General features: G+C 38.0%; 1 protein-coding gene across 4 annotated transcripts in view; it reads left to right on the plus strand.

Annotated features, from left to right (window-relative positions):
* The window catches only part of CNTN6 (contactin 6), a 304,683-nt gene extending 296,724 nt beyond the window's left edge, over positions 1–7,959 (plus strand). For 3 of the 4 annotated variants that reach the window (XM_060766325.2, XM_060766324.2, XM_060766327.2), the window contains 3 exons: positions 735–847; positions 5,056–5,224; positions 7,319–7,959. In XM_060766325.2, coding sequence (XP_060622308.2) covers positions 735–847; positions 5,056–5,224; positions 7,319–7,455 — 419 coding nt within the window. In that variant the 3' untranslated portion in view covers positions 7,456–7,959. Of the gene's footprint in view, positions 1–734; positions 848–5,055; positions 5,225–7,318 lie in introns of those variants that run through there. The other variant, XM_060766326.2, reaches the window with a different exon arrangement.
* Positions 7,960–24,504: the final 16,545 nt, after the last annotated feature.

The raw sequence follows: 24,504 nt of genomic DNA on the forward strand, positions 1-24,504 counted from the left end.
CACTATTTTGGTGTGCTGTCCCATGAGCTGTAGAGTTAGGTTAAAAATGGATTTAATGTAATGGACCAGAAATGATGGGGAAGAAGTGGATTTTGACTAAAATCTTTAGTCCTCATTTTGTCAACTGAAAATAATAAAAACAAATGAATATTCTGTTGGGTAATTTTGAGTTGCCTTCATGACCTGTGCCAGCATTTATGGATTTGTGTTCTTCTATCTTGTGAAGAGTGTTCTGCAAGTGTAGTACAGAGATGATATAATGGGGATGCGCATGTCTAAAAGTTGCTCAGTCCACAGCAGATAGGGAAAACATTGAGCAGAAGCAAAAATGACAGTTTTCCCTAGCGCCCCCCCCCCCCCAACCCAAACTGGTCAAAATAAGTCATGGTCCCTAGCTTATTCAGAATAGAAGACCATAAGGTATAAAAAGGAGTGCATCATCTTTCATGAGCTACACCCCTAGTATCTGTATGATGAATCTTTTAGCTCTCTAGATTGTGTTTTCTATGTATATGCGATGTTTAACAATGAATTTTATGTTCTTTCATCCAGCTTTCAGGTCAATTGATTTTCTGCACAGTTGTTGAACAAAATTCATAGGAAAAGCAATCGCAATAAAGAGCCTTTAAACAGTGATCTCATTTGATTCAGATATGTTTCACTACCATGACAACCATTTATGCAATTACAATCTAAAATGTAATATTCTGTTTAATGTGTTTGTTTTTTTAAAGCACCAAGTCAACGGCCAGCAAACATTGCCTGGAAACTGACAAATTCGAAGATATGCTTAAACTGGGAGCATGTAAAAACAATGGAAAATGAATCTGAGGTGCTTGGCTACAAAGTAAGTCAGAGGGTCAGCCCAGCTGATGGCAAAACTCATGCGTTATTTGGCTTTATGAAAAGTTTTCAAATTTTTATTCTTAAAAAAATAAGAATTAGTATCCAATCATATGTTCAATAGGCTTCGTAGCTGTAAGAGTGGGTTACATAAAGCCATACACATGTGCTCTATATAGACTTTATGATGGGCCATTTTTGTAGCCTGCAAATCCTCTGTAGTCATAAATAGAGACTGTTTTTTCTACTACTTTTGATCATTGTAAGTCCAGGAGAGAGTTTTTAAGAAACAGAAAACAAATTTGCATATACTTATTTTGGTAAAAGGCCTCTCCTGGACTTAAAATAGCTTTGAGTGGCCAAAAACATTATAAAAATCCTTCCTGCATCCTCTAAAAGGCATTTGGGAGGCATGTTGGGGAAAATAAGATTTTCTAGAGCATTCAGGTGTTGGTGTAGCCCTCCAGTTTCTCCTTCAGACCATTGCAATCCACTAACCTTTAGCTTCTGCCAGTGGTCACTCTTGGTTTACCTCAACTTTTGTATTGACATTAGAGTACCGTATATAAACTGATTCAGAAGTAATTATTTAATAAAAATGAGCAATACCTGGAAATCAAAATGAGTAACTCTTTTGCCCACACATAAATATATCTCTTCTGACTTCAGTTGGGGTTATCGTAAATGAATATTGGATGAACAGTCAAAATTAAGTCTCTCTCTCTCTCTCTCTCTCTCTCTCTCTCTCTCTCTATATATATATATATATATAAGCAATATTACAACAAATTAGATTAAATTTAACAAATAGGCACAGTCTCAATAAGGTGCCAGTCTATCTAAGCCTTTATTGTAGAAATGTTCTGTATATGTTTTAGAAAATGGCATTTATAACAATTTGGAGATCATAACCTTTTTGAAAGCATAACCTTTCAGAGAAGAGCCAAAAACCCATTTGAGTAGAATCTTCTCAAGTGGTACACAACCAGATGCAGTTATACAAGACAAATTGGGTTCAGTTGTTAGACTGATAACTTGTTGTCTCTGATCTGTTAGGAAAAAAAGAATATGCCAGTGCATAAAAAATAGCAGTTCTTCAGAAATGTTTTGCAGTGCCCCCAAAAAATACTCTCCCATAAAACAACTTTTTTATATCCTGCACTCAAGAAACAAAAAAAGAAGTAGACTTTGGTAAAAATAAGATATTTGTTTTACTCATAACTTCATATGTTCAGCATACACAGGTACACAACTTATCAGTCAAGTTTCAGATATGTTTAAGATAGTATATGTGTGCAGGTGGCACAGGGCATCTTTCTTACAATCAACAATAGGCAAATGTTGGTCTGGGCTATCTCAAAGTCAGACTCTACTAGAATCTGATGTCTAAAAATGGAGACTCAGAGTAGATCGTGTGGTCTACAGCTCCTCCCACAACTCACAAGAAACAGAGAGCAAAGGAAGCTACATACCAGAATATACATACAATAAGTAAGAAACAGGATTATACCCTGAACGTAAAGCTTGATGTTCCTAATAAAAGATATACAATACGTCAAAGTGCAGAATATGAATTCCACTATTAGGTGGTTAAGTTATCCTGTTGTCCCCTTCCTCTTACATCAGCTTACTATCTTTATTTAAGTGATATCCTGTATTCCTGATAGCTACAACTCCTCTGTATCTCTTCCTCTTTTCTGAACTCAGCTACTAAGAACAGAGTATGTTTAGGGCTTCCTCATCAATTTCTTTCTAAGCTATTTTCCAAATGGAGGGGTTAGCATTCTGACTTTCATTTCCACAAGGCTTTGTTTTGGGCATCCTTAGGTCTCAGATTGGCAGCACACTTGTCTTCATTGATGGTGTCCATCCATCTTTTCTTTGGCCATCCATGTGGCCGTCATTTTGCAATCTCCAAATACAATGCTGTTTGTGCCACTGATGTTAGTTCTCTTCTCATGACATGGCCATACCACTGTAATCTTGCTTCCTGCACTTTCTTGGTGATCACTTTTATTCCTAGTCTTTAACGGATGTCATTATTTGGCACATGGTCAAGAAGTGTCAAACCAAGTGTCCATCTCAGCATTTTCATTTCCATTGTGTTAAGGGTTTGTTTATGTTTCTTGTTGATGGCCAGCACTCTGCCCCATAGAGGGCTACTGGGCATACAACTTCCTTCTTCCGTAATGGAAGGTCATTACCAGAAGACCCCATACTCCGAGAGGCTATGTCCCAGTGACTCAGGTCACATAGAAACAATGGAGCACGTGCTTCTGCAGTGCCTGTTTTATAGAGACATTCAATCTCGTCTCATCTTACCATGGACAATTAAATATCCAGGATGCTCTGGACAATTCTATGTAGATCTGCTGCTCTCAGACACAAACTCGGCTGTGATGTACAATGTCACTAAGTTCTGCACGGCTGCGATTAAAATTTGGCAGATGATCATTGAGGGTTAAAAGACCTAAGCTTCTCCTCTGGAATATAGATGTGAAATCAGATATAGACTGATATTTATAGGGTTGGATATCCCCCCCCCCCCCCGGTGCCACCCCCACTACCTCTCTTTAGACTGCATTTGGATGATCTAGTGGGTTGAGTTAGGTTTAATAACTACTTGTATTGGTTTTTAGCTTTGATTTTAAAATTTGTTGAAGTTTGAAGTGTATAACCCCTTACATTTGATGTGAATGTATGGGACTGGATCCCCATGTTGTGATCTGGTTATTGACCGTAATAAACTTTACTTTACTTTACTTTAGTTCAGATCTTAGCTTGGAGATGTTCAGGTATTTTTGAGTCACACAGAATGCTAGTAGTTTACAGCCATTTCAAGCAGGCTGCATTTATTCATGACCATATGTCTGGTATTGTGTCATCATCTATAGAGGTCAGTGACCCTAGGGATTTGAATTGGGTGGCCTTCTTTAGTGTTTGTCATTGGGTCAAATAAACAATTGACAGGGGTTACAATAACACAAAATGATAAGGTGATGAGAGACCACTGATAGCAGATTTTCTCCTTTTAGACTATCATTCCCCGCATAAAGAAAGTACCTAATTCTTTTCTTCACTTCTTCGGGTTACCCTTATCCTTAATGCCTGAATAAAGAGCCAGTTCTCATTAAAGTGAAAATACAACTAGACATTTTTATTTCCCCATCCTAAAGATGGAACTTCACATGAGTTAAACTTCATCCATATAATGAAATGATAAACAAATGGGGAAATGCAATGGTGTACATAGAATGCTAACCTGTAAAGAATGCAGGTTGATTCCTTCCTATGATATTTTTGTGGGCAAAGATTACAGATAATACAGAATTCATTGGATTTAGGGTTTCCTATGAAAAATATTATGTCACCCCAAACTGGCAATGGGAAAATTTCCACATACTGTACATGTAAGTAAAGATGTATTCAAAATTACATACATTGTGAAATATGCATGCAAATACACACAAATTTACATGCCGAAAGTGAGGGGCAGCTTTGTAGTCCAATATGGAACTGGTGCATTTAAATAGATAATTTTCTGACATATCTAATTTACCATAAGATTTGGGATCCATGAGGAATACATTTTAGTTCATTTATGATAAGAATTTACCAACACTCGTGGCATAAAATAAAACTTCTAGCTTTTCCTATCACCTCACTTGCCTACAGTGCTGAATTTGGAATTCTGTGGGACAAATTTCCCATTATATTTCTATAGCATGGCAACCTGTAAAGGTTGATGCCTATGATGTAAATCAATTTCATTATATTGCAGCAATCAAAGATCACTGGATATGGAACTGGCCATGTTCTCTAGCTTTATTGTCGAGCCACACAACCAGCTTAACTACATGATTTTAATACAATGTTCTAAAAACTAAGTACCAAATACTGCTTTATTACTGTATCATAGATGGATTAATGACTGAAATAAGAAGGATGCATGTGCCCCTGTGGAAATGTTAGGAAAGCATCATGAATTTATCCTTAAACCTACTCAGATTTCCCAGGGTGAATCTCCATAGAGAAGGCATGTAAGCAGCAGAACAGATCATGTTTTTCCTGAATGGATTCACAGGGTGCTTGGAAATATGTTGCAGAACTGCTTCATGAGACCTGAGAATACAACTGATCATGAGGAGAATCAAAAGCAAGCAAGCAACAATACTGCAACTAGTTATCCTCTTCTCTGTTTGTTATATTTAGATTTTGTACAGACAAAATAGACAAAGCACCACACATATACTGGAGACAAACAATACATCTGCTGAACTGTTGGTGCCATTAGAAGAAGATTATCTCATTGAAATAAGAACCATGAGTGATGGAGGGGAAGGTAGTAGCAGCGAGGAAATTAGGATTCCAACCATGTCAAGTGAGTTACCCCCCTTCTTGCCCATAATATTGTTGCTGTTCTTTGGGTGCCAAAAGGAGCTGAAACTAGAAAGACCTTTCAAACAAACTTGATAATATTGTTACCATTAAACCTTGGAGCAGTCTTTTCTGTGCCTGGATTAGAAAGGAAAAAGTAATTAACATGAAAATCATGCAGTAGACGTTTTAGGGACCTGGAAATATCTACAACTTGCTGATGTAAGTGAAACTTGCAGCTGTACCAGCTGTGTGGAAATTCATTACTGGTTTGTACTGAAATCAAAGTCTTCAGCATAATAATCCTCATTATTTACTATTTTAAAATAGTAAAAGTGCTTAAAATATACTGAAAACTATGCATGGGTTAACACAGATAAAATCCCCTGCACGTCGGCTTTAAATCTAGCTGAAAATACATGCCAAAAAGGAAAGGGAGATGGAAAGGAAAATTAACTGGTTTGTCTATTGCTGTGCAAGAGTGGTTTTTTAAAGGCCCCAAAGCGGCTCACTAAAGTTATGATACAAAATAAAATGTGACTTAAAAAAGCATATTCAGAACACAAACCATCAGTTTAAAGCAGTTTCTTTTTGTGTCAGGAGAAGCTTGAGAAACTGCAAGTCACTTCTGGTGTGAGAGAATCGGCCATCTGCAAGGATGTTGCCCAGGGGATGTCCAAACGTTTTATCATCCTTGTGGACGGCTTCTCTCATGTCCCTGCATGGGGAGCTGGAGCTTACAGAGGGAGCTCATCCACACTCACCCAGGATTTGAACCTCTGATTTGTTGGTCTTCAGTCCTGCCAGTACAAGGGTTTAGCCCATTGTGCCACTGCAACATATGGTATATATGCTTTATATCATAAAGCAGTGAAGTCTAAGGGATAGCTTGTATTTCAAAAAGTAAAAAAAAGAAATGCACAAAATATCAGGGCTAGACATTTTGTCTCATAAGATGAGTGGGAGGAAATATAAAAGGTCACCCCTGATAGGGGATGTACATTGTTGACCAATGTGATATAAAATAAACATTTATGTACAGGTTTTTTCCAGTATCTGCACAGAAAAGTATTCTTAGCAGAAATATGTGTGGGGTTTTTTTTGGTAAAAGTATAGGTTTTGTACAAAAATATACATTTTGTACAAAACCCATATTTGTGCAAAAAAATTTGAAGGGATATGGATTATGTTATATGGATTATGTTAGGTTGATGCTTTTCTATAAACTGGAATTCAAGTGCTATATTTTTACTGGTTTGTATGGATTGAGTTTCTCAAGTGCAACATAAATACAACTGCACAGTAGGGCTGGGCGGTTTCGTTCATTAATTTTGTAATTCGTTAATAATTCGTATTTAAAGTAGCTTACGATTGATATTGAACCATTCAGGAGCAACTAAAAATTGAAACAATTTTTTAAAATTTATTTCGTATTGTTTCGTAATTGTTTCGAAATTGTTTCGAAATCATTTTGTTATTATTTCATTATTATTTCCGTATGTCTGGTGCAAGTTTTATAGTTGTTGTTTGTTTTATCAGTGATAAAAAATAAATTATCACACCAACAGTCAACAACAGAGGGAGAGGGAAGCTTCAGAAGTTCCCCCTGTCCCATTTGGAGGGTTTTTTAGCGTATTGCGCAATCGCGTCCGCCATTAACGAATCGATTCGTTATTGTTTCAAAATTGTTTTGTAATTTCTGAAATTTCGTAAATATCGAACTTTTTTAAAGAAAAATTTTGGAATTCTTTTAAATAACGCAATGCAAAACCCCCCTAAAAACTAATCGAGTTTAGAAACAATTTTTTCCATGGTTGCCCAGCCCTACTGCACAGCTGTAAGTTTCCACAAATGGTATAATAAATAAAATAGTTTAATGCAGAGTGCTAAACTCCTTAACACAGTCATAGTCAACTGATAGTGTGATCCTACTTGATAAAGATTTTCCAGTCTCCTAAAGAGAATAGCTACCCAAATGAAATTCAATCCATGGAAATTAGAATACAATATACAACAATCAAATTAAAACTTGTTTTTGTCATTAATGCTTTTAAAATGTGAATTTACAAAGTCTCCCCCCCCCCTTTTTTTTTTACAGGTTTAAGCTCCAAAGGAACACAGGCTTGCTGCTTTGCAGTTTACACAATGATAACAAACATTATAAGTCTGATTTATATTGTTGATTCCTCTGTATTTTTGTTGTATGGATCCAACAGACCATGGTTAGACTTTTGAAAACAAAGCAAAGGTAGTTGTTGGGTTATCCAGGTACCTTTGATAAGTCAGATACATCTGTCATACTTGAAATTGGTACCGGTACTTATTGAGAAAGGTCAGCTGCTCTTTAAAATGTAAATATGATACAGGCTGCAATCCTATACCCAGTTTTTTTGGGAGTTAACATTGTTGAATTCAACTGGCATTCTTTTTTGAGAAGAAATGTATAGAAATGTGCTGTAACGGAATAAAATAACAAAAAATATCTGTAGGTTCATGGTCAATCTAGATTAAAGATAATGGAGCAAAGATGTAGCCATGTGATTACAAAAAAAACAAGTTTGCATTTCATTGCTCTATTGTGGAAACCCAGTTTTTAATAACAACAAAACATGAAGAGTATGAAAAGGGTTTGCAGTTGTGTGTGATGTAAAACATTACTTGATTCATTTTTCTCACTTTGATCTCTAATGAAACAATATTTATTGCATTTTCAAATTTAATAAAAATATTTCTTTACAATTTTCTCTTTTTGTATCAATAATATTAGTTGAGAAGGATGTTATAAAGAAATCATCATATCCCGGATCCCGGAAAATTATAGTCTCTAATATATATCCCACCTGCTGGCACCACTTTAAAGGATCCTAAACTGAGATCTCAAAATAATACAAATCCCACAACTACCGATCTGATGGGATATGTTTCTTGGCACGGAGTGTTTAGATGACTGTTGAGATAACGTGTATAGACTGATAGAGTTGCTGCCACCACCCAAAGAAATTTAGGAATACTAAAGATGTTGTCCCTGAGGTAAATCCCTTCCTACCCACCAGCTCTCCCTTTCGCTTCCTGAAATGACTGAGTTGTAAAAATGTTAAAAACCACTGGAAATATTCTTATAGAATGAATTACTGCTGAGGCTGCTTAAACGGTGAACTAGAGAATAAGTTTATTAATATATTTGAACAAACAACTAACTTCTTCAACGAGGCACACAAGCTTGGATGGTTACAGAGGCACACTATCTTAAATGGTTTCTTAAATAGTTTTCTTAACTTAAACGTGAGCAAGATCCCTCACTCTACCCTGACCCAGTAGCAGTGAGTTCCCCATACAAACCTATCTCGGTTGTCCCCAGAGAAAATAGCTTCACTCTGAACAGAGTTCTCTGACAACTAAACTACCCTGACTCCCAGAGAGCAGTCCACTTGTTTCCTAAATCCAACACAAGCACACGGGTGTCTACTTTGACCCTCCTGGCCAAATAAATGTAGAATCACCTGCCCCAAATGCCCTCTCACAGTAAAAATCTTTGCTCACCAAAAATCCACCTCCCTCTCTCTTCAAAGTCAAAATCAAACTCCCTTTGTGACAAGCTGACAGTTTTTCCCTCTCTGGGCTGAACTCCTCCCATTTCTGCCTTAACCAATCCAGAGAGAGCTCCAGTTCCTCCCTTCTTCTATTCTAACACTCCCAAGATGTCTGCCTCCCTGGTTTACCCTCTCAAAATGGAGGCCGGTTTACTGACATCTTAGGCTCCTACTTCGGCCTACGAGGTAAGGATCATCACAGATGTACACACAGAATCTCTACATTAATGTAATTGAAGATGAATTTTTCCTCTAATATAACTATCATTTCCAATTGTTCACATTACAGCCAGAAAACTATGCAGAAAATCATCTTGTCAGCAGCCTCATATAAAAATAGACTTGTTTCTCTAGAACATACCAAAAGTCTATAGTTTACAAATATATTTTAATTCATTTTTGAACTACTACTCCCGGATCTATAGCTAAAATATGATCAATAGCAAAGAGAAATTTCATCAGTTCAGTGGTCTCTCCCCATTTGAGGGTTTTACTTTTTGGATTTGATTAAAATGTCCTCCCCAAGATTCTCTAGCTCCTCTGGTGTGATTCTGTGACAAAATTCTGCCAGAAGTTGATCAGAAAGCCATGCAGGAGGATCTAGTGATTCCAAGTGAAGTGTTCCCTCAGTTTAATAAATAGCATTTTTTTATTTGCAGTTTTTCAATGTTGTGAGGGACTGGTGTCCCCTAACTACAACAAATGGAGAGGGCTGTGTGATCTTCTTACATTTTTCATCCCATATTTTTATGACTGATCAACCACATTTTGTTTTTCATGTTTTCATGGATATTTGCCTAACACTGGGCAATGAGCAGTGGTGTATTTCTACTGCTGAAACAACAGTAGTTAGCAAAATAGGAGAGTGCACCTAAATCCCAAGGGAGTTACTCATGAGTTCTTTAAACAAGCTTTGGAGAACTGGGAAAATGATATTGGGTGAGGCCAATTAACTCTTTCACAAAGATTTGCCTGATCTTCAAGCACTGGTAGAAATACTATAACATTTCACAATGGAAATGAAGTAATGGGGTGATGTAGTGTCATTCCCAAGTAAATTATAGGGGGGAAAGGGGTAGCTACAAGCTCTTCTGTTTTGTGTAAATAGTAAGTTATCTGAATGGTAAACATAGAATATGTGGAATCTGGTTAAAAATAACCCAGCTGTTGAAAATACATCTCTCCTCCAAATTTGAAATTGTTTTACAAGACACAAATGTTCAGATTTTCTGGATATTGCAAAGTATATGATGTATCACTTTGGTACAGTGCTTCTCCCTAGGAACTATTTCATATCAGTGTAACAGCAAGCTGTTAAAGAAAAAAAATCTGGCCTTCTACTCAACTCCACAGGTCTCTAGAAATATACCTGCTCTGTTCTAAGCTCCACTCTCCACCGGATACCATTTTCTTTGCAAAGGAATGAAAAAAGAATGAACTATTCATTTCCATCCTCATCTTGGCATATAGAAATCTGATTAAACCTCTTGACCTATTGAGCTAGTAATTCACACCTTGAATAAGTGGATATATAAAATTCTTTAGAAATAAGTCTAGATTTACAAAAGGCTCATTTTTCTGTCACTCACTGGAATATATCATCTCAAGCACATCACCTCAAGCATTGACTTTAAGCTGTCAAACGAATTAGCAGAAAGTGCAAATAGTAAAGGGCATGATTAAAAGCAATCCCAGGTGAATTCAAGGCTCGGAAGAAGTGTAAAGTGTTGGACCACTGCATCGCAGCTCACTTGTCAGCCAGGGGCTTATACAGTAGAGAATGATCCACTTCCTTAAAATTCAGATTTAACTAAATTCTTCCAACACAGATAAGAAAGATTAAGACACATTAAATCTTGCATTCTGGAGAAGAGGAATAAATATATCATATAACGATTGGAATCTGAAGGAAAATAATTCCCAGCTGTATGCATACTTGGCAATTCAAATATCAGATCTCAAAATTTGATTTGTCTTAATTTGATGGAATGTGAATTTATGCAGAGTTCCATATCTTCTCCATCACATGCTATGTTAACTTCATTAAGACCTACTTATGAGGGAGAACTGCTTAAAAACTGTTTTGGTAGCAGTATAATTGCATCATAACTTTTTTTTGATAGAGAAGATGTTTCAAGTAAAACAACCAGAACTCTATTTTCCCATGAATTTGTGTAGGGATAAAATAGGGAATGGGACCCTAAGTGTGCATGTCAACAACACCCAAAATGTCCATGAGCATCCACATATAAATTTAAAATGACTACCTCAGTGTATCTTCATAGTCATGATTGGACAAACCCCATGAAGGAGCCTGGTTTTCACCTTACAGGAGCTTTGTAGCTGCATTCTGCCGAAATGAGATACAAAACACTCCCGTATGTTTTTGCAGATAGTATGGGTGTTGGAATTTAACCCTACACTGCTCAAATCTTTAGTCCTCAATGAGAAGCAGATAGAAAGAATTAAGCTAAGTTGGGAGAATCCCTTCCACCTCATTCTTGAATGCCTGTTGTTCTGTTTTCTCTCACTCTCTATCCTTTCTCTTCCTATCCTATTTGATGAAGTAGAATGGAATTCTTCAGGATGCATGTTTCTTTTGTTTTGTTGTGGTCATTTAGCATTATGAACGCGGATGCTCCTGGGATAAAGGGCTATCTCGATCCACCCTAAGCATTCTTTTTGTATCTTTAAATACTTTGCTATTTTGGGAGAATTTCCCTAACAAAGAAAAGACATAACTTACACTCATGTAACTCAGGGATGCCCTGGGGACACTGTCTTAGGAACTTTACTCCTTCGACTTCCCAACATTGGTCTTTTCAAGCATGACTGATTTTCTTCTGCAGATCACAATGGAGGTGTCACTGTCTAAGAGTTTTTTGCATTTTTATTAGAAGGAAATAGCTAATTGAAAAATCTCTAACAGGAGATTGTGCTTCTAGGACCTTTACCTGATGAATCTTAAGAAACTGAACAAGTAAACCAAGCATTTATAGCTTCCTCCTAAATACTTGGATATTTTGATGCAGACAAGAGCACAAATTTATACGAATAAGTATGCTTTAATAAAAGCAGTTCTGCACATCTCAGTTTTATATAATGAAATTAATACATCTTGATGCACATATTTCTCTGAAAGCCTCCTGAATTGTGTTTAGCATTAATTAATATTTTATGGCAGCTGACATTTGAAAAATAGAGATATGCTAAATAGGTTCGATTGAATTTGAATAGCTAGTGCCAGCACTGTGCATGGCAATTTATACACACAGCAGGCAAGTTACAATTCACAACACAGTTTTCCATGCTAATAGCAATTTCAAGTTTCTCTAATTGGAATATGTCATATATAGACATACATGGTGTGAAGGTGAAAATCTGTACAAGTTGTTTGATTTTTTTTAAAAAAAAATCAATGACACAATTTTTAATATTCTAAAGTCTGTTAGGCATTAGATCAAAAATGCTGTTTGCGGAGTGGTATATTATTACCTTCTAATTTATATAATTCCTCATCTGAAAGGTTATTGCTTGTCTTTCTTTATCTACTGCATAGTAAAGCTAGATATGATATGGGATCAGAATGCAGAAAGAAAACCTTGACTATACAAATAACAGGGCATGTGGTCAAATTTTTCATAGAGACTATAAGCAGCAAAGAGGTACAGTTTGATACTCTTTTCCATGGCTTCAAGCTAGCATGCCAGCTGTAAAGACTGGCCCAATGTTAGATCCAACTAAAATAGGCCCTTTGACTTCCTGGAACTTGATTCTTGTTGACCTAGGAGTTTTCCTTTGATTCAAAACATTGACTGACTTAATAGTTCCACAGAATATTGAATGAACTGGCAGATATATTCTCAGAACTACTAGCAAGAATTTTTGAGAATTGTTGCTGAACAAAAGATCTAGCAGATGGGAGGAGGACAATTGTTGTGCCTATCTACAAGTGTGTGGTTGGGGGGGGGGGCACCAAGGGGCGAAGAGAACCCCCCCCCCAAAAAAATTGCACCCAGTCAGCATGAGAACAATACCAAATCTAGGTCATTAAACAGACAGTCTGTAAGCACTTCAAACATAGTGCCATGATCACTAAAACAATTTATGTCAAACTAGCCATTTCTTTTTTTGATAGAGTTGCTAATTTGGTATATGAAGCAAATGCTGTGGATGTGGCATATTTTGATTTCAGTAGGTTATTTGAAAAGATTTCTCATGATATTCTTGCAATCAAACTAGTAAAATGTGTGTGAGACAAGGTTGCTGTTAGGTGAATTGGTAACTGGTTGACCAACCAAATCCAAAGAATACCAAGTACTCCTCTTCATTCTGGAGACTGGTGGGGTGCCACAGAATTCTCTCCTGAACCCAGTACTATTCAACATCTTTATCAATTACTTTGATTATGTAATAGGGGTCATTATTATAAAATTTGATGCCAAATTAGGAGGGATCACTAATATTCCAATCCATAGTAGGTGCACCACTCTATTCTGCTTTGATCAGACCTAATTTGGAATGTCAATTTCTGAGCATTACAATTCAAGGAGGATTTTGAAAAGATGAGATGTGTCCATGGACTAGCAACCAAAATGGTAAAGGACCTAGGAACCATGCCCTATGTGAAACATCTTAGGGAGTTGGCTATGTTTAGTCTGAAGAAGAGATGGCTAAGAAGGAACATAATAGGTTTGTATTGTTTTATTGGTTTTATTGGTTTTACTGGTTTTAGGGTTGTAATGTTGGAACTGTTGTTTAACTGTTCAATTGCTTAATTGATGTTATTTTGTTTTACCACTGTTATGTGATGCTGGCATCGAATTGTGCCTTTGTAAGCCACCCTGAGTCCCCTTCGGGGTGAGAAGGGCGGGGTAGAAGAAACTGAAATCAATCAATCAATAAATAAATAAATAATATCTATGTTGAAATATTTGAAAGGAATAGAATCATAGAATCATAGAGTTGGAAGAAACCTCGTGGGCTATCTAGTCCAACCCTCTGCTAAGAAGCAAGAAAAATGCCTTCAAAGCACCCCTGACAGATGGCCATCCAGTCACTGTTTAAAAGCCTCCAAAAAAAGGAGCCTTTGACAAACTACGGGCAGAGAGTTCCACTGCTGAACAGTTCTGACAGCTAGGAACTTCTTCCTAGTCCTCAGGTGGAATCTCCTTTCCTGTAGTTTGAAGCTATTGTTCCACATCCTAGTCTCAGAAAATAAGTTTGCTCTCTCCTCCCTACTCTATGACACCCATTTTATTTTGCAGCTAAAACAAAACAAAACAAAACATGGCATATAAATAAAGATAAAGCAGCTAGCTTTTTTTGCTGCTCTTCCAGAGAATAGGACAGCAATGGATTCAACTAATAGGGAAAAAGATTCTACATAAACATTAGGAAGTACCTCTTGATCATACGAGTTGTACAACAGTGGACTGTGCTGCCTTGGAATTTGGAGGCTCCTTCTCCAGAGGTTTTTAAACAGAGACTAGCTTGTTGCTAACAATGACTGGCATCTATCAGACACATATATTTAGATGTATACTTGGGTAGCCCTCCAAAGTTTACCAGGAAGTGTATCAGGAAAGTCTAAAGAAGTGAGGGTATTTCCTAAAAGCTGATTACCTATCAAGCAGTGCTTCATCATGTTACATGAGTTCTGACATAATTGATAGTGTTGCATTTCCATCAAGAATTTTATGAATGCCTGTATTTAGCAACTTCACCTGCTTCTTTCCATATTAGATATTTTTAATTTATGATTCAGTGTGTATGTAAGACTCTTATTCTTGATTTAAACATGATAATTTTTAATCAGGAATTTGCCTTGATTAATTGTCATCACTAGGAGAAAAAAGATCCCTCTTCTCACATTGATGATATCAGCCCTTGAAAACAATTTACTCTCTAATCAAACTAATGTTGTTTTTCTTAAGAGCAATCTTTTTAGGAGCACCCTATAGATTAGATATCTTTGGGTTTTTTTCTCTCTGCTACAGCCTAACCACAGAGTAAAGGAAGCCTGGCTGATCAGCAAACAAAAATACAATTGTGCAAGTGAGGGAAAGAATGAAATACAACCCAAATAATGCCTTTATGTTCAAATGGGAAGCAAGGCCTGGATCCAATTGCATTAGACTCATGTTATTACTTAGTTATAGAAGTCCAGAGGTGGGAGTAATGTAACCCACTAGATGTCATTTGACTGAAACTCCTCCTGTTCTGGAGGGCCATATTATTCCTATTCCTGGTTTGGCCTTTTCAAACCCTTTGCACAAGTGTAGGTGTACCAGTATCCCAATAGTAACAATAATAGTAATAATAATAATAATAATAATAATAATAATAATAATAACTTTATTTTTAACCCACCCTCTCTCCCCAAAGGGACTCATGGTAGCATCCAAAGACAAAAATGGCAAATATTCAGTGCCATGTGCTATGACAAAAATAGAAAAAGACAGCCTGAAACAAAAAGCTATCTTCACTTCCCTCCCACCACCCACCCCACAAGAAACTTGGGTAGCAGATTCTAATTTCCCAGGCCATAGTTTTCCAAGGCTGACTCAATAGGAACATGAGTTAATCAACCATAGCCATACCACGTACCAGTGGCCTGTCATTGGTAGTAGATAGAAGAACAGTTAAAGTAGTCCAGTTGAGGAACAATTGAAGTAGACCAAGAGGAAGCTTTCATCCTAATCACTACTGCTGTTTTTAATACTACCAGCAATGTTCTATGCCATGGGAGACCAATGAAGCATATCAACTGGCTCCTACTGTTCCTTCACCTAGAAGCACACCAAAGAAAAAAGAAAAGGGGATATATACTAAGATTTGCATCCTGTTAGTGGCATATGGAAACATAAGTTAACCTTATGCCTATGTAAGTCTATTTTTTGTCCCTGGAAAGATCAGTATTCTCGCTCTCCCTCCATAGCATCCACTTTGGATCTACTGCAAAGTCATTGAACTTGCCCCCACTCCGTGATCATGCCTGATACAGAATGCGGTGGATCACAGAAGCATCCGATTACTTCCTCATAACTAGATACAATATGAATGCATCACCACTGGGACTTCTGGAGAACCCTGGCAGACTTCAGCAGATATTGTAATAGCTTCATGCCTGGCTTTGCGAACAGTGCAGAACCTTTTGCATTCCCCTCTGTTGTTGACCAGGCATGGAATGGGGTGGGGTGGGGTAGCTCAGCAGGTCTACAAAAGGTCTAAGAAGTGGTAAATGACTTGACATAGCATTATTCCACTTGCAGAACTCCTAAACAATGCAGGATTGCTGCCTATAGATGGAAATCCTCAATTATTCCATCTTTGTATGTAAAAGTGATTAATTACTGTAGGTTTCCCCTTTCTGTGGAGGAAAAATCCTCAAATAGTTTAAGAGGTAGGAGTATTGTCTTCACATTTAAGCTTCCTGAACTGTTAAAAAAATCCATAAAAATCCTCTAAAACACTTTACATTCTGGGAAAAAACTATGTGAAAGTTTTGATATTCTATTAGGACCTCTTCACATGGGCTATTTTTCAGGAGTGGCGATGGGTTTTAACCAGTTTTGCCATGGTACCCACTGGCTCCCACCACACCCTGGAGAAATACTTCCATGGCAGTTCCAACTGTGAAAAAAGCCCTCCTACCGCTGCTGAAAAATAACTGGCAACAAAAGACATCTCATCTTTCCATAGAAATGTTCTGTTCCACCCGGCTGCCTGATAACCCCCCCCCCCCGGAAGGGGGGAAGTCAGGATGGTGCGAGGAATGGGGCTACAGGTCCTCATGCCCCCTGGGTGGGTGGTACTGCATTTATCACAATCTGCCACAATCCTTGGTAATTCTGGGGATATGTGTGAGGAGGCCATCACCTCAACTGTTATCACCACTTCCACTCATCCAGCTTTATACTTCTTTTATCTGAATTCTCTACCAAGAGGGTTCAAAGAGGTGCTTGTCTTCAGTACCAGCCAATGCTCCATAAATAGATAAAGTGGACTGGACTCAATGACAATATGCTATTCATCTATCAGGATTCTATTGATTTCAGTGTTTATCTCTGGGACTCTAATAAATGCAAGATATATTTCGCTCCAGTGATAAACACAGTCCAGAGAGCCTCCAGTAAACTAAAATGCTTATCAGAATCAAATCTAAGTGAATGTGATACAGAGGATAAAGGGTGTAAATACATCTGTTACAGAGCAATCATTCTTGGGCATAGTAATACTTACTTAAGTAAACATGCATCAAAGTTCACTACATCTCTTGGTTTTGGTCTTGTGGGACATCAGCTCAATTCTGCTTTGGCATGAAATTTATTGAATTCATTTAAAACAGTACATATAATTTTTAAAAAAAACAGAACTTATCCAGACAGTTGCATTCAGTTACAATTTTATATACATATACATATACAAATATGCAAAGATATAATTGCAGGAATGAATAATTTCTGTAAACATTTACCCCCTTTCACCTGTACCATACCAACAAGGGTGTCCCCTTTGCTGCTAGCACACATGTACAAAAGCCAATGGTCTAGCAACAGATTTTTTCAAGCCATACACATCTTTAGAACAAAAAGATCAGAGGAATACATGGTTGTTTCAAAGAACCCTCCTTGTTCTAAAGAAGAATCACACTTTTGGAAAGTTTTTGGATGTGCAATTTTCAATAATGTTTCAGAGAAAAAAAGATTTTTTTTACCACATCACAATTTTTTTTTACTTCACCACCAAATTCACCAGGATGAGGAAGGTTGAGACCACAGAAAAGGATGGACTTATCTGCATTCTATTACTCACCCTTCTCATATTTATGAGCCAAAGCAGATTAGATAGTAGCCATGTTCAGGATTTACTAAACTCCTTTATTTCAATGTAGAAGAATAAGAAGAGCTCTGATCTCTGCCTTTCTCTTGCTTTCCTCATGGAAAGTGGCATGTGTAAAAAGTAGTTGTTGTTCAAATGGAGGTTCTTCACAAGCAAGGAGCTTGGAAATGCATTTATGTGTAAACATGAAAAATTCAGTGCAAACAGAAACATTTCCTTGTTCATTTTTTTGCACACAAAAAGGTTTGGTGTACTCCCCTGACAAAGTGTTGAAAATAGTGACATGAGTAATGCCTGAAAATAATGAGCAGCAGCCAAACATATTGTGCATTGGATTATCTGGTAGTACTTTGAAGGAACAAAACAAAATGCAGGTGTATATCTGTATGAATGACTCTCTTCTTACCCAGAAACAATACTTTTTATGTAACAATTAGTTCTGGTGTTTAGCTGTGGTCCTCAGTGTTTCTATGTTTACTGTGGAACCTGGTGATATTCATAAGAGCTCTGTTAGGTACCTCCATGACAGGATGCTGTTTTCTCTACAAAATTGTTTTCTCTACAATTCAGAATGCTGTTTTCTCTACACAATTAAATTGAATTAATCTAAAGCCCTTCTCCTGTCAGGTTATCTTGGTTCCATCTAAGAAGTTAATCTAACCACAAAAGTCAACACTCCTTAGGATGGGTCCATGATAGTTAAGGTGATATGCAACTGATATACCTATTAGAATAGACATGCATGTACTCCCCTTTATGATGAAACCTGGGGATTTAGGTCAGATTGTGAGCTGTATAACTCCAGCATAGTTAAAGCAATTGTATTCCCCGTAGTAAGTAAGTGAGAGCTGGACCACAAGGAAGACTGAGTGAAGGAAGATGGACACTTTTGAACTGTGGTGCTGAAGGAAAATTCGGAGAGTGCCTTGGACCGCAAGAAGATCAAACCAGTCTATACTCCAGGAAATAAAACCTGACTGCTCACTGGAGGGAAGGATATTAGAGAAAAGGTGAAGTACTTTGGCTACATAATGAGAAGACAGGAAAGCCTGGAGCAGACAATGATGCTGGGGAAAATGGAAGGAAAAAAGAAGAGGGGCTGATCAAGAGCAGGATAGATGGATAGTATCCTTGAAGTGACTGGCTTGACTTTGAAGGAACTTGGGATGGCCACAGCCAACAGGGAGCTCTGGCATGGGCTGGTCCATGAGGTCATGAATAGTTGGAAGCAACTAAACGAATAAACAACAACAAAGAATTCAAGTAAAATCTGGGATACTATGCAATTGCAGATGTAACCTCCTTCTTCATTCCTTTATCATTTTTTTCTCTCTCCCTCCTTCCATGGTCCTTGCTCATTCAGCTATTGTGGCTCCTCAGTTTCTTCCCCTTACACTTCAGATAGCTGACATCTTCATTTTCTCCTTTGGTGCACATATACTTAGGCAAGCTTCATTGGGTCGCTGGCTGATAGAGGTATATGCCCTGTGATACTCCAGCACTGAGAAAGGCCAGAAGGTTAAATGGCATGGTGGAACATCTAAGATCAACTGAAAGCATTTGGACTAAATTTCAAGGCTTTGACTCATGAGAAGCCACATGTCTGTGTGGCTCAATAACTCAATATCTCTGACGCATTCAATATGATATTGCAGGCTACAGCCATATGAACTCATTAAAAATAATGAATTCGTTTGAAAAACAAGTCACAAGAAGTGTACCATTAAAATCCCCTGAATATGTTTCAGTTATCTGAGGTCCATGGTTTTGGACCTTTCCCTCTCTCATACATGCATATACTATTATGTGCATATACCATTTAGTTTTAAATTAAAACTTTGCAAGTGCACAAAGTACTGCCATATGGTTGTGAATGCAAAATATTCTTCAAAACTAATTTTGTAAATTAAATACATTCAGTATGATCTTTGTTGAGCTGTTCAAAAATATGCTATATACTGGATAAACATCCCCTTATTCTGATGTGAGAAAAGTGCATGTCAACATTTTTTCCATATGACATTGATGTCCAGAGAATGTTTATGTCCCAGCCTTTAAAAACTGACATGAAATGGAAGCTGAGTTCTGTCCTGGAAAAATATCTTTCATTAAACCTCTTAAAAAGCAAAGTCTTGGGCAAAAACATTTTTATTTGGGATAAGCCTGTTTCTAGGGTCTTTTTTTCATATACAATGTTTTTAGAACTGAGTATATGAACCTCTAGAGTTTATTGGATGAAAGTTCCCATCAGCCACATAGAATCGTAGACTTCTACAGTTGGAAGAGACCACAAGGGCTATCCTGTCCAACCCCATTCTGCCAATCAGGAGCACACACTCAATGCATTCCTGCCAGATGGCCATCCAGCCGCTGCTACAAAAACCTCCAGATAATAAGACTCTACTCATGAATAGCTCTTACCATCAGGAAGTTCTTCCTATTGTTTAGGTGGAATCTTTCCGCCCCTCTTATTTGAATCCATTGTGTTGTGTCCTTGTCTCCAAAGCAGCAGAAAACAAGCTCCTGAATGTTATATCCTTTTAAATATTTAATCATGTATCCTCTCCATCTTCTTTTCTCCAAGCTAAACTACTCAGATCCCTAAGCCACTCTTCATAGGGCTTGGCCAATGGTCAAAGATAATGGAAACTGTAACAAGAAATGCTGGGTATTTTCTCCATTTAAGAATCATGGAATGCTAGGAGGCAATTTATTTATAACTGTCTTAAATTAGACCAACACATGTCCCGAGGAAACTTGCTTTCAGTAAAAATAGAATAATAAGGTATTAGTAGGTGGCATCACAATCATCTAAAAAAGTTGAATATGAAAAATTATTTCATATGGTTTCTCTCACAGAACATACTGTGAGATGACAGCAGCAAAATCCCTCTTAGTGCTGCTGAAAGCAACATCTTGTCCACCATGAATAATAAAGGAAGCCTTATTAAACATTAGACACCATGTTGGAGATTTGATTTAAGACCGACAGTAAGAATTGGTTTGAGATACTTAATGTTATTAAATGCCAGGCTGTGTACCAGCATAGTTCAGAAGCCTGTGAATCAATAAATGCTGGCATTTTTATTTGGTTTAAAAGAATGAACTGCCACAAAGTGACCAAATCATGGTTAATGTTTTTAATTTAAAATAAAACCAAAGAGTCAAAATCTTTGGCTGGCATAATAGTAAGCAATAGAAGGTGATTTAATCTCAAAGCTTCTCTTGGGGATTTTATTAAAATGTTTTCCAAACAGTTATTAAAGTGCAGAGAACAATGTCATTTATATATATAAACTATCTTTACAGTGATTTGAAAAGTCACTGCTGTATTTACAGAAAGAATCTTCTAGAGCTTGAAGATGTGGAGAGCGAAAGAGTGAGACATATTTCTTGGAAATTATTGGGAACCCATACTGATGAATGTCATGCCAGAAATAAATTATTATGCTGTGTTTTAGATACATTTGTCTGATGCTGTGCATTGTCTAATAATTCAGCTCCATTTCTTTGATTTTCCTTCTCAGGAATAGGGAGAAAGAGATAATGAAAAATCGACTATATGCATTAATATTCTTAGCATTCAAAATACGTATTTTGGAAGCACTGCCCCCCCCCCCCCCCCCCCAACACACACACTACAATCCAATTTGAATGGCATTACTATAATGTTACAATGGACATACAATAAGATTACAGTGGTAAAAAACATAGATCCTTGGTGGAAGTAATGTAAAACTTTCAGTTTCTTACAAGTCTGCTATCTGTAAGATGACCTATGTTTGACCATGAAGAGTTGCTGCTGATCATTATTATGCTACAATAAGTAGATCTACTTTTGGGTTGTCGTGAGTTTTTCAGGTTGTCTACTTTTCTTCTTATATTTATTACTGGTTTCTCAGTTCTTGTGGGTTTTTTCGGGCTATATGGCCATGTCCTAGAGGCATTTCTCCTGATGTTTCACCTGCATCTATGGCAAGCATCCTCAGAGGTGAGGTCTGCTGGGGCTGGGAAAAAAGGGGTTTATATATCTGTGGAATGATCAGGGTGAGACAAAGGGCTTTTGTAAGTTGGGCAAGGTGTGAATCTTTCAACTGCCCACCTTGATTAGCATACAATGGGCTGACTGTGCCTGGAGCAAACTCTTCTTGAAAGGTGATTAGAAGTCCCTGCCTGTTTTTCTCTCTGCTGTTTTTGCTGTTGCAATTTTAGAATTTTTTTAATACTGGTAGCCAGATTTTGTTCATTTTCATGGTTTCTTCCTTTCTGTTGAAATTGTCCACATGTTTGTGGATTTCAATGGCTTCTCTGTGTAGTCTGACATGGTGGTTGTGAGAGTGGTCCAGCATGTTTGTGTTCTCAAATAAAATGCTGTGTCCAGGTTGGTTCATCAGGTGCTCTGCTATGGCTGATTTCTCTGGTTGGAGTAGTCTGCAGTGCCTTTCATGTTCCTGGATTCTTGTTTGGGCGCTGCGTTTGGTGGTCCCTATGTAGACTTGTCCACAGCTGCATGGTATACGGTAGACTCCTGCAGAAGTGAGAGGATCCCTCTTGTCCTTTGCTGAACGTAGCATTTGTTGGATTTTCTTGGTGGGTTTGTAGATTGTTTGTATGTTATGTTTCCTCATCAGCTTCCCTGTGCGGTCAGTGCTTCCCTTGATGTATGGCAGGAACACTCTTCCTCTGGGTGGATCTTCATCTTTTCTCTCATGGCTTGTTCTTGGTCTTGCAGCTCTTCTGATTTCTGAGGTGGAGTATCCATTGGCCTGGAGAGCCCAGTTGAGGTGGTTCAGTTCATCTTGGAGGAGGTGGGGTTCACAGATTCTTTTTGCACGGTCTGTCAAGGCTTTAATTGTGCTTCTTTTTTGACTTGGGTGATGGTTGGAGTTTTTATGTAGATATCTATCTGTGTGTGTGGGTTTTCTGTAGACGGTGTGACCCAATTGTTGATCTGGTTTACGGATGACTAGGACATCTAGAAAGGGCAGTCTTCTTTCCTTTTCTTTTTCCATAGTGAACTGGATGTTTGGGTGGATGCTGTTAAGATGGTCCAGGAACCTGTTGAGTTCTTCTTCTCCATGGCTCCAAATGGTGAAGGTGTCATCCACATATCTGAACCATATCGTGGGCTTTTTGGTTGCTGTCTCCAGGGCTTGTTTTTCAAAGTGTTCCACGTAGAAGTTAGCTATGACTGGGCTGAGAGGGCTCCCCATAGCTACTCCATCTTTCTGTTCATAGAATTCATTGTCCCACTGAAAATAGCTGGTGGTGAGGCAATGGTGAAACAGTGCCGTGATGTCTTCTGGGAACCTCTGGTTGATGAGTGCCATGGTGTCTGCAACTGGGACCATGGTAAACAGAGACACCACATCGAAGCTGATCAGTTTGTCATTTGTATTTAGCTTGAGATTGCTGATTTTTTCAATGAAGTGGGCTGAGTCCTTGATGTAGTGTGTTGTGAGCCCAATGTGGCTTTGTAACTGTGCAGCAAGAAATTTGGCTAAGTCATATGTGGGGGATCCAATGACATGAAAGGCACTGCAGACTACTCCAACCAGAGAAATCAGCCATAGCAGAGCACCTGATGAACCAACCTGGACACAGCATTTTATTTGAGAACACAAAAATGCTGGACCACTCTCACAACCACCATGTCAGACTACATGTCAGAAATCCACAAACATGTGGACAATTTCAACAGAAAGGAAGAAACCATGAAAATGAACAAAATCTGGCTACCAGTATTAAAAAATTCTAAAATTGCAACAGCAAAAACAGCAGAGAGAAAAACAGGCAGGGACATCTAATCACCTTTCAAGAAGAGTTTGCTCCAGGCACAGTCAGCCCATTGTATGCTAATCAAGATGGTCAGTTGAAAGATTCACACCTAGCCCAACTTACAAAAGCCCTTTGTCTCACCCTGATCATTCCACAGATATATAAACCCCTTTTTTCCCAGCCCCAGCAGACCTCACCTCTGAGGATGCTTGCCATAGATGCAGGTGAAACGTCAGGAGAAATGCCTCTAGAACATGGCCATATAGCCCAAAAAAACCCACAAGAACTGAGTGATTCCAGCCATGAAAGCCTTCGACAATACATTATTACTGGTTTCTCCACAAAGAAGCTAAGAGTAGCCACAATAATCCTCTGCACTCCTGCCTCACAGTGATGCTAATTTAGATCGATGTAGTTGTTCCCATTTAGGGCCTCTGTTAATCTTGGGCTGATAAAGAACAGAAATGCTCCGGACCGACCTCGGAGCTGTCCACACACACTATCCTAAACCTATAGCACCATTTTGAACATGTGGTCATTTTTTCATCTATCTAAAAGGAAATTTTGGATGGAATAAAACACATTTAAAGTACAAAAAATCGCAAACTGCTACATGCATTTTGAAGAGACTGCCTTCCCAAAAATAGCCTGAAAGGAATGTGAAGAGATGGAATGAGGAGGTACTGAGCTGGATGAGGAAAAACAAATTGAAATGGCATCTGGACAAGACAGGGGTTCTTGTCATCAAGGGTCCTAACCTAGGGATGAAGGTCTTTTAACCAATTCTTGAGTGGGGTATACTCCCCCTGAAAGACTGCGTCAACAGTTTGGGGATACTCCTGCATCCATCTCTCCAAATGTCAGCCCAGGTAGATGAGACAGTCAGTAGCGTTTACTATTAGCTTTGGCTGATATGCCAGCTGCACCTCTTCCAAGAATTGGAAGACCTAAAGATGGTAGTGCATGTTCTGGTATCCTCAAGGTTGGACTTCTGCAATGTGCTTATATTTGGCTACCTCTGTACCAAGTTTGGAAACTTCAATTCGTTCAAAACATGGCAGAGTAATTAAGG

The sequence above is a fragment of the Anolis sagrei genome, chromosome 2 (genome assembly GCF_037176765.1).
Source record: "Anolis sagrei isolate rAnoSag1 chromosome 2, rAnoSag1.mat, whole genome shotgun sequence".
Taxonomy (NCBI): Eukaryota; Metazoa; Chordata; class Lepidosauria; order Squamata; family Dactyloidae; genus Anolis; species Anolis sagrei.